Source organism: Apus apus, chromosome 8, assembly GCF_020740795.1.
Source record: "Apus apus isolate bApuApu2 chromosome 8, bApuApu2.pri.cur, whole genome shotgun sequence".
Classification (NCBI taxonomy): Eukaryota; Metazoa; Chordata; class Aves; order Apodiformes; family Apodidae; genus Apus; species Apus apus.
In genome coordinates this window covers 1,469,177-1,478,777 of record NC_067289.1, presented here as the reverse complement: position 1 = coordinate 1,478,777, position 9,601 = coordinate 1,469,177, and the positions used below count along the sequence as shown (strand labels likewise).

Here is a 9,601-nt window from a genome sequence, read left to right as displayed (position 1 = left end):
CAGCCCCTTCCCCACCCCACGTGCACAGCTCACACAGCAAAGTTCAGCCAAGGGCCTGTTTAATGGCAGTCTGCAGGAACGCACCACGTGCAGGTTGGTTTCCTCACACATTGTTTCCTGCACCCTTCAGCTTTCTCCAGGGCTGCCTGCTCTGTGCCCTCAGCCCCCACAGCTGCTGCCATGAGACAGTGGGCCAGGCCCTGCAATCACCTGCTTTCACTACTGTTAGAACTTGAGTGTGGTACCCATCTGCCAAAACAACCCAGCACTGTGAAACTGGCCCTGGGCACAGGACAGGCCACTCTCTCCTCCCGGGGAGTGGAGCTGACTCAGTTTCTTGGCAAAGTCACTGCTGCTCCAAGAGCCCCCAGGGTGGTGCAGGCAGCCTGGTGCTTCAGCACGTCTGGTTTGCTCCAGAGTCCTCAGCTCCCAGCCCAGCTGCCCCACGGCTGCCTCGGGTTAGAGCTGGGGCAGCAGCCACTGCCACAAACCTCCCGTGAGACTCTCACAGCTCCCAGAGCTCTGGGTGGAGAGTCCAGTGTGTGATGGAAATACCTCCCAGCACCAAGACCTGAAACCATGGGAGCCTTGCCAGGCTGGAGGCAGGAACACTAACTAGTCTTCTGCCAGTGGAGGGGGGACCAGGTGGAGCTGGAAGGTCTCGTTCTGGAAGACACTGCTGGTGGCTGGGTCCCCGTGGGAAACACTGAGCAGCCCATGCCTCTCACCATGGCCACGAGACAGTTCTGTCAGGAGAGCCAGCTGCAAGACAGAACAGTTCTTGTCAGGAGAGCCAGACAGGTCCTGCAAGGTGTAGAAAGATCAAGTGCTGATGGGGGCTCAGCTTTTTCCTGCAGCAATCAGAACACCTTCACACATGTAAAGAAAAGGGTATGTATGGTGTGCAGTGACCCTAGAGTCCTCAGTGCAGGACAACAATCCTGACCTAAACAACCTTCTAGGCATCTTCAGGTTGTTTTAAAGGTTCATAATTGAAAAACAATCCCAGAACAAGCCGAAAGTGCCAACTGCTGCAGTTAAAACAGGCAGGAGGCACAAGAAAAAGGCAAGGGATGGAGGGAGCTGCACTGTCCCTGGGACAACACAGGGGCAAGAGAAGGGAGCCCTGTGCGTGACCATGGCAGCCATGCAGTGTCTGGAGGGCAGGTTATTTCCAAATCTAAAATGCATCTGAGAAACCAGGGACACTTTTTCAGGCCCAGCCTCACGGTGAGAGGCATTTCCATGGTTCCACTGCCAGTGAACTCTCCAGGTGCCAGGCAGTGAGGCTGCCTTCAAACAGCCAGCTCTGCACACACACACTTGCCAGCACTGAAGGAAACCCAAGGGGAAAGGCAAAGCCCAGCAGGCTTTGCCAGCCTCTGGCTTGACAACACACTCCACACCCCTCAGCAGCTGACTCCAAAAGGAATCAGGGGGAACGTACCCTGGAGGTTCCTCGGTTCAGTCGGCAGAGCTGGTCAAAAGCTTGGATTTGCTGAGGATCCAACAGAGACTCTGAACTTGCCTGATAAAAGAGAGTGAGAAGGTTACAGAAACACCACAGAACAAGATGTCAAGTTCATACACACAGAAGTTCATCTCTGCTCCTGTCCTTGGGGGTGGAGCAGCTGGTCTGCAGGCTGCTGGGGGGGCTTTTTAACCATCTCTCCACATCTAGAAGCTGCTCTGTGCACCTTGGTTTTGGGGACAAAGAAACTCCTATAATTGCACAAAGGACAGAGACACCCTTGCATCCACAGAGACTTGCTGTTGGAATCTAGCTGAGAGCAGACAGACCAACAGTCCTGGGTCACCTTCTGAGGGAAGAAAAAGCAGAAGAAAAAAGAAGCAGAAAGAGAAAGAAAAGGGGGGTGGGAAACTCCCCCGCAGCCAGCTGGGAAGAGAAGTAATGGGTCTCTGGGGAGGAGCAGCCTCTGCTGAGCTCTTCCCAGGCAGCAGCAGCTCCCCCAGGCCTTTCTGCTCATCTCCTGATGTCCCCCCAGCCCCACCCAGCCTCCCCACTGTGTCCCCACACACTGAGTGGCTCAGGCTGCGCGTGGCTGTCGTGGGGATGATGATGGTGCCAATGACTATTATCTGCTGATGGTATCTCTCCTGAGGTCCATTCTTTCCCCTGGTGGGATGTTACAGACTAAAACCTAGGAAAGAAAGGGTGAAAAGGAGATGGGGTGGCAGGGGGACTCACACATCAGTGGCAGCCCCGTCCCCTGAGATACTGGGCAAAAGGGACAGGGCAGCCCTGCCCAGCAGGGCCAGTTGGCAGGGCAGGAGCTGGTGTCATCCCAGCAGCACCAGGGCAGCTTCAGAGTTGCAGGTGAGGGCAGGATTGCAAAAGGAAGGACCCACACAGCCCACAACATGAGCACTGAAGCAAGGAGGGCTGGGTGGATACTCAGCCTGCTTTAAAAGGCATCATGTACATATCCTGACAGAGCATCACAGACTCTTGTAGGTTTGTTCCATTTTACCACATCACAATGTTTCTATTTTGACTGTTTCTGTTCATATTCCAAAGCAAAAGTATCATCAAGAAACTACAACAGGAGCCAGGGAGAACAGCCTCCCTCATTAGCAGCAATCTGGCATCTGTTGTCCCTGGAGATCTATTTTTAAGGGAACATAAAATGTTCATTCTCAAATATTTTCCCCAAAATACATTTCTCAAGGGCTATTAATCCAAAATGCTACAGCCCTACCCACTTCAGTGGGTGCTGACTGAAGTTGCACATAGTTTGAATGTTCTTTGGCAATGGATCAAGCCCAACACAAAGAACTTGCATCACTGCCTTCAAGGAGCATGATGAAGGCCAAGCTCCTGGCCAGACAAAGGCAGAAGGGGCTTCCTTGCTCTCCTAGAGGGAGGCAGGACCTTATGCTCCACCCAAGAGCCATGATGTCCCCAGATCTCAGCAAAACACTGACCTGGGAATGCTTTACCCAGACCCTTGGGTTTACTCTCCTGCAACACCTTTACCTGTCCCACTCTTCTGGCAGCTTCTCCATCCCACACTCTCCTTCCTACCCAGCTCCGAGCACTGCACAGCCAGGGCAGGATCTGGCCACCCACCCCTTCATCATGAGAAGGTCACCAAGACATCTCAGAGGTGGTGAGCCCAGGAGTGCTCTGGGGGAAGATACCCTGAACCCACCACGGGTTTCTCAAAGCCTGAGTAGCTCCATTCCTCTCCTGAAGCCACGTGCATCTTGCCTTTGTGATGCTCACCAAACAGTCTAAGAGAGGAATGGAGTGCAGATTGCTTATGCTGGAAGCACATGCTCAAACTCACTTCTTCCTCCTCAAGATATTCTTTATACTGTAAAACAACTACTTGCTAATGACCAGCCAAGGAGCCAAACACCCATGTTCCCTGCACACGTGGCACAGGCTTTGAACCAGGGAGCCTGTGCCAGCGAGGGTCACGTATCCACAGCTGGCAGGTTGTACAGGCACTTCCAAGGGACAGGCAGGTCATTCTCATTTGGAAAACAACAACAAAAAGCAAGGAAAAACACCCTCCACAGTTGCCGTGGCCACAGACATTCAAGGACAAGGAAAATGCACCATAATTGGCCTCCCCTCTTCTGCCATCTCTGCCAAGCGTGTGTAACTATCAATCAGGCTGTTCTCCAGGCTGATGAGCTGAAATATTGCAGGCAGTTCTTTCTGTTGTCATGGAAACAGCTGCTGTCAGGCCTTTTCCTTTTATAACCCTGTCACTGAAGGGATGTTTTCATTCAAGAGCTCCAGGGAGCTCAGACCCCAGCACTGGGGCAGCAGTGCCATCCACTCTGCTCACTGGCTCCTGCCTCCAGTGCTTCTGCAGGGCCAGCCAGCTCCCTGCTAGCTAGATCCATACCAAGACCTTCAGCACCTCCAAGCCATTCCCAGACAAATCCTTCTGGCCCTTTGGAGAGGCCTCAGACCAGGTGGAGAACCCAAAGAGATGCAATTTCTCCTTTGGAGGATGGGGGCCAGCAAGGAGAAGAAAGGTCCCTTTTTGGTTGACAGTTCTCACAGATCTCACCGCTATAATGCTAATTCTGTTGCACATTTTGCTTCCACGTGTTCCACCCCTCTCTGGTAGTCACCACACAGCCCTCCTAAGCCTGCAATTATCTTTAAATTAACAGCTCCAAAATCCATCATTAGCTAGTGCCTAAGCAAAGCAGATGACACAGCAGCTGTAAGCAGAGGCACCAGGAACAGCCACCCCAAGAGACCCATCCAAGTGCTGCCTCTCTGAGGCACCTTCCACAGGGCACTGCAGCATCCTTCAGAGCACCACACTGCCCCAGGGGCTGCTCCATAACACAGGGCAGATGCAGCCAGAACTCCTGGGGATGGTTTCAAGATTTCTAGGAAGAAAAGCAACACCCTCCTCCCCATTTACTGAGCTGAATCCACAGGCAATGGACACCAAGTCCACCTTCTGCCATTGCTCCCTGCAGCTGGACACTTGTTGCACCAGGGCCCAGGCAGCCTTACAAAAAGGTCCCCAAATTCTTTTTTTTTTTTGCATTATCAACTGAGCCCATTAATGTAAAACTACTTCTCTTCTGCAGACTATAGACCTGCTGTATTCATGGTACTCCCAGGAGCCTGGAACAGTCAGCCAAAAAGAGAGGAAGGCAGAGGCAGCTGCTCTGACCCAAAGTCACTAGAATGACACCAACGCTGCAAAATTATTAATAAACTTCAGAAAACCTCAGGACATCGCTGGTGGAGCAGAAGTGTGATGCAGCCCTGCTGTGGGACAGACCCAGCCCAGCCCCACAGAGTGAGCCCCAAGTCTGGCAGGTCACTGTGGGCAGTGCAGCCAGTGCTGGGAGCAGGTCCCGGAGGCACCGGAGCTGTGCTCTGGCAGCAGGACGTGCTGCTTCCAGACCAGCCTCCCCGGGGCCTCAGCCCTGGCTGGGGTGCACAGCAGCAGAGCCCTGGTCCTGCTGGCTGAGGGCAAACAGAGCCAGGGGCCCAGCAGAGCCCCCATGGAGCAGCCTTCCCTCAGCACGGGAAGGAACGAGCTGCCCCACAGCTCTGCAGCACAGCTGCACCCGCTGACCTCCTCAGGAGCAGAACGGGACGGCAGAGGTCCCGCTTCCACCAGAACTTGGCTGAACTTGAGGAGCAAGCCTCCCTGGCAAGGCAAGGACAGGCTTCTTTGTGCTCCAACAGACCCACTGCTGCTGCACTGTGAGATGCTGCAGTGACTGAGGAGAGAGGAGGAGGGAGAACTTAATACAGAGAGTATTAAATACCTCGTGTTCGATACCTAGAAAGGCACAGGCACATCTCTGTTCTGTTCCCCTTGTCCTCTCACTACAAGCCCTTGTCAAAAGTCCCTCCCCAGCTTTCCTGGAGCCTGTTCTACAGATCCTCCTAGATATGAAATGTTTTATTAAAAGGGATACAAAATTCAAAACCCTGTAAGGCTAGTTTCTTTGAAACTGAGATGTAAAGATCACCCACAGAAATTCTGCCATCTTTTCTCTTACCTGGGACACAGCCCTTCCCCAGGGGATCCCAGGAGCACAGGGAACCAGGCTCACTGGTCTGTGCTGAGCAGCCTGCTCCAGGGCAGCCTCTCACAGCTCCTAAAGCACCAGACTCTAGGTTCTGGGCACTAAGAGGAAACTTCTGCCAGGTGGCTACATGGGAAGGTCAAGGGACACAGTTACAATTCAGTCTGATTTTCTCAAATAAAACTTCATCAGAACGAACTAACCTAGGAAAAGTCCAAGAAAGCAGTTGATTTTGATTTAAAAGCTGCTAAAGGATAATTATGTTTTTTAAATTAGGCTTTTTGAATTTGTATGTTATTTTCTGTTTTAGCTTTGGTGCCAGTCCTCCTCTAGGAGCTAGTTAGGGGCTCCCACACTGGATTTTCTTCCAGCTAAATCATTTTTATTTCCAATATATTACAAGATATCTTAAAACACAGATGTTCTGCTGAGGAGAAGCCAACAGTACAAAGTGTCTCCAGTTCCTTCCTCACATGGATTTCCTACACATTCTTGAAGAAGTTAATGAATCTACCACGACTACCAAGTCCAAAGCTAAAGGACTGGGCATTTTCTCAGTTAATACATAAATGGAATCTTCTCTACCGAGGAGAACATATAATCCTGGAACTCTCTAAAATGTTAATTATCTGCTTGGTGCCATTTGGGGAGGGGGGAAATAAATCACACCTGGGTATTTTCAAAGTTATAAAGCCCTTGGAAAATGTTGATAGTGCTGGGAGTCAAGCTAAGAACTAATGGTCACCATGACACTGCAAACAGTAAAACTGGCTCTGCCTTCTAACTGACAGAGGTCATGGAACATCTGCTGAGCTCTGAAATAAGTACTGGTGAGAAACACGTCCTCAGCTGCTGTTCTTGGCCAGGAGAAAGCACATGGACACGCTGCAGGGGGACACTGCCCAGCTCAGGGACACAGAGTGGTGTCAGTACCTGAGGGACAGGCTGCAGAACAGGCCTCAAAGGCAGAGTCTGACTCCGGATCACGTTCATTGTCCCTCCCGGCATGACTTCCCGGGATTAAACTCCTGAATAAAACACACGTGCCATCTGGAGAGCTCTAACAATGGTGCCCTTAGAACTCACAGGTATCCTCACACATGGAATATAACCAGAGCACATCAGCTGAGGGGCTCAGGGCACCTCCTGCAGAGCTGATGGTCTGAGAGCCAAGATGTGCTCCTCTCCCCGACCCCTGGGCTGGCAGGACAAATGGAAAACACAAACTACCTCAACTTCAACAAGGCAAATGAGTTTTGGAGATAACTGACTTAGATACCAGGACAAGTTCACTTCGATGTTTAGGCAGAAGCCCAGCTGCTGTGCTTTCACCTACCATGCCTCAGATACCTTCAGGCAGTAAGACCCAAAAGAGCACTGCTGGTTTTAAATGGGACTGAAAACACCACAAGCCCACAAGCTCTGATTTCTGTTAATGCTCATTTATGGCACCACAGAAGGAAAGGAGGGTGGAAAGGGGATCAGTTTAGACACAGATTACCACCCTTGGGAGGACAGCAAGGTTTAAGGGATAACTCAGAAAGCACAAACTTTTGGGAGGAAAAACAGGGAAAACCCCTTTTGCCCTTCCCTTCCCCCGTGCCAGGGCAGACTCTCTCAAACCCTCATCAGATCAAGGCTGCATTTCAGTAACTGCTGTCACCAGAGTCACTGAGGGTTCAGGGCTGGCTTGTGGCATCTCCACCTCTCCCAGATCCAAGGTGATTGCTACAGAAGTCAGGCACGCAAAGCAGGGACAGAGAAAACACTGTTGGGCTGTCCTTTCACATCTAAATCTCAACAATGTTGAAAAATTCAAGCTGACAGTCTTTGCTTCAACAGAGCAGAATTGGTGCTGTGGAACGTGTTCCAGATGCTCAGTGGCATTTTGCAGTATGAATCTACTCCTAAGTCAAGGCTTGCTAAGAAAATTAAAACCTGAGAAAAAGGCTCCTTAGATTTTTCCAAGAGACAGATGTTAAGCTTTAGGGTCTTCCAAGTGGTTGCAAAGAAATAACCTGCCCACAGATCTGTGTGGGGAATGTCCCCAGAACCTGGGAGCTGGTTCTCCAGGGCTAGGGAAGGAGGGCTGAACACAGCTGTCTTGGTGTAACCTCCCTCTGGGATGTCCTGCTCCATGTTGCCAGCTGCCAAAGCAAGAGCACGACCAACACAGAGCTCTGGGTCTGCCTGGAGCCAGTGGAGCCAAGAGGAAGCAGAGAAGCTGGTACAAGGAGCTGCTGACCAGGCCAACAAGGACCCTTGGGAAAAGATGGATGTGGCTCAGGGCAGGGGGAGCCCTGCAACTCTTCCCCTTTACTCCCATCCCTGTGCTTGCCCACCCCTCCCCTTTCCAGTATTGTGCATCGCCCAGCAGGCTAGTGGAGAACCTCCCAAGCAGACCTGAGCTCTCCACAGACCAGTGTCATGTCAGCAGAAGTGTGAGGAGCAACCCTATTTTCAGGCTTAGTTCTCTGCTCCAGCTGACATGAGGCTGCCCCAGCCTGGCCAACCCATGGGCAGCAGCTGCCTCCAGCAGTGCTTCTGTGTCCCAGGAACCCTCCTGGCCTCTGGCTCTCAGCTGTGGAGGAGCTTGGTGACAGCACAGCCACCCCCTCCACTGCCCTTCCCAGCACTGCCCCCAGAAGAAAGTCTGTTTCCTAACTCAGAGCAACTACAGCCTGGCCAGAAGAACCATCACCCCACGGGGTTAATGACTTGACACTACAGAGCAGCAATTGTTAAACAAACAAACTGCCTGGAGAAGCTGGAGATTTTCCAGTATTTTGGCAGAGTCTAAATATATTCAACTTTTTAAAGACCTAACTACGCAGCAGTTTAATCACATGTGAGCACAACAGTTAAATATTATAATTATGAGGAACATCACAAACTTGGAGAGAATCTGGGCCATCAGAAGGAGGAGGTGGGGGGCTTGGAGCTGGAGCCAAGCTCTGCTGGGCTGGCTGTGCAGAGCAGGAGCCACAGCTTCTCTGCCAGGAGCATGTGAGGGAGGCAGCAGGGAAGCACCCAGCACTCTCTGATGGGCTGGTGTGGACATTTTCTAGCTGGTGGTAGATGATCCTGCTAAAACCCCCTTTCTTCCCCATCCAGCCTCTCCACATCTCCCTTCAAGCCCCGCATCCCAGCCAGCCCCTTCACTTTTACAGAGGAATCAGGTAAATGAAAGGAAGCACCTTCTCCTCCCTGTCCCCATCATTCCCATGGCACCTGGAGCATTTTCTGCTCCAGGGCACGTCCAGCAGAGGGGAGACCCAGGGGTTCTCTGACTGACCCATGAGAAACCCAGTGGTACCAAATCTCAGGCACTTTAATGGTGAATGTCATTTTAGTGCTTAATTTTGCCTTTGGCCTTTAGAGTTAAGCCTGGTGGTCACCCCCATTTGCCCACATTCCTTTGGAGCAGAAGTGCAGGTGGTAAAACACAGGACTGCTGGGTCTCCCTAACTTTAGAGCCAGGATCCACAGTTCACTGCAGCAGGATGGTACACACCTCATGACAAGCATTTGTGAGCAGAGTGTTTAGACCACAGTGGATTTACAGTCTCCGGGGAAAGCTCTTCCTTCTGTCATCAGTTAAGAAACTAACACAATCTGACTGCCAAGGCTGCATTGTGCTCCATGCACTCCTCAGAGATCACCTTCCCCCAAGTCTCTCTTCAAGCAGGAAGCTGCTTGTTTGGTTAATACAGCAGCTGAAGTTGACTGATGCTGTTCACTCTCTTGATCTGAATTGATTTGGCAGAAATCGAAATAATCTGCTAGAGGAAAATGAAAGTGCTCTCTGAAAACCTGCTCCAAGATTGAGTTACTTTTTTACTTTTGGTTTCAGGAGTGGAAAAACATTCCTTTGCAAGCATTTGTGTGGTGACAAACACACCAAGTGCTCAGAGACGTTTAGGAACAAACCCTCTTCAGTGACTGTCCTTGCTGGAACCCTGGGCAGCTGACTTCAGTTCCCCCCACTGCAATATCCCTCACAGACAGTATCCCAATATCCCAACAAGCCACCTGCCATTTTTCCTTACAATCCACA

At 51.3% G+C, this 9,601-nt stretch overlaps 1 protein-coding gene across 1 annotated transcript in view; it reads right to left on the bottom strand.

The window, feature by feature from the left end:
* Nucleotides 1-42: 42 nt before the first annotated feature.
* VPS8 (VPS8 subunit of CORVET complex) overlaps nt 43-9,601 on the bottom strand; it is a 77,500-nt gene continuing 67,941 nt past the window's right edge. The window contains exons 44-45 of the mRNA XM_051625903.1: nt 1,448-1,528; nt 43-762 (exon numbers count right to left, since the gene is read on the bottom strand). Of these exons, the coding sequence (XP_051481863.1) occupies nt 616-762; nt 1,448-1,528 (228 nt within the window). The 3' untranslated portion in view covers nt 43-615. The remainder of the gene's footprint in view (nt 763-1,447; nt 1,529-9,601) is intronic.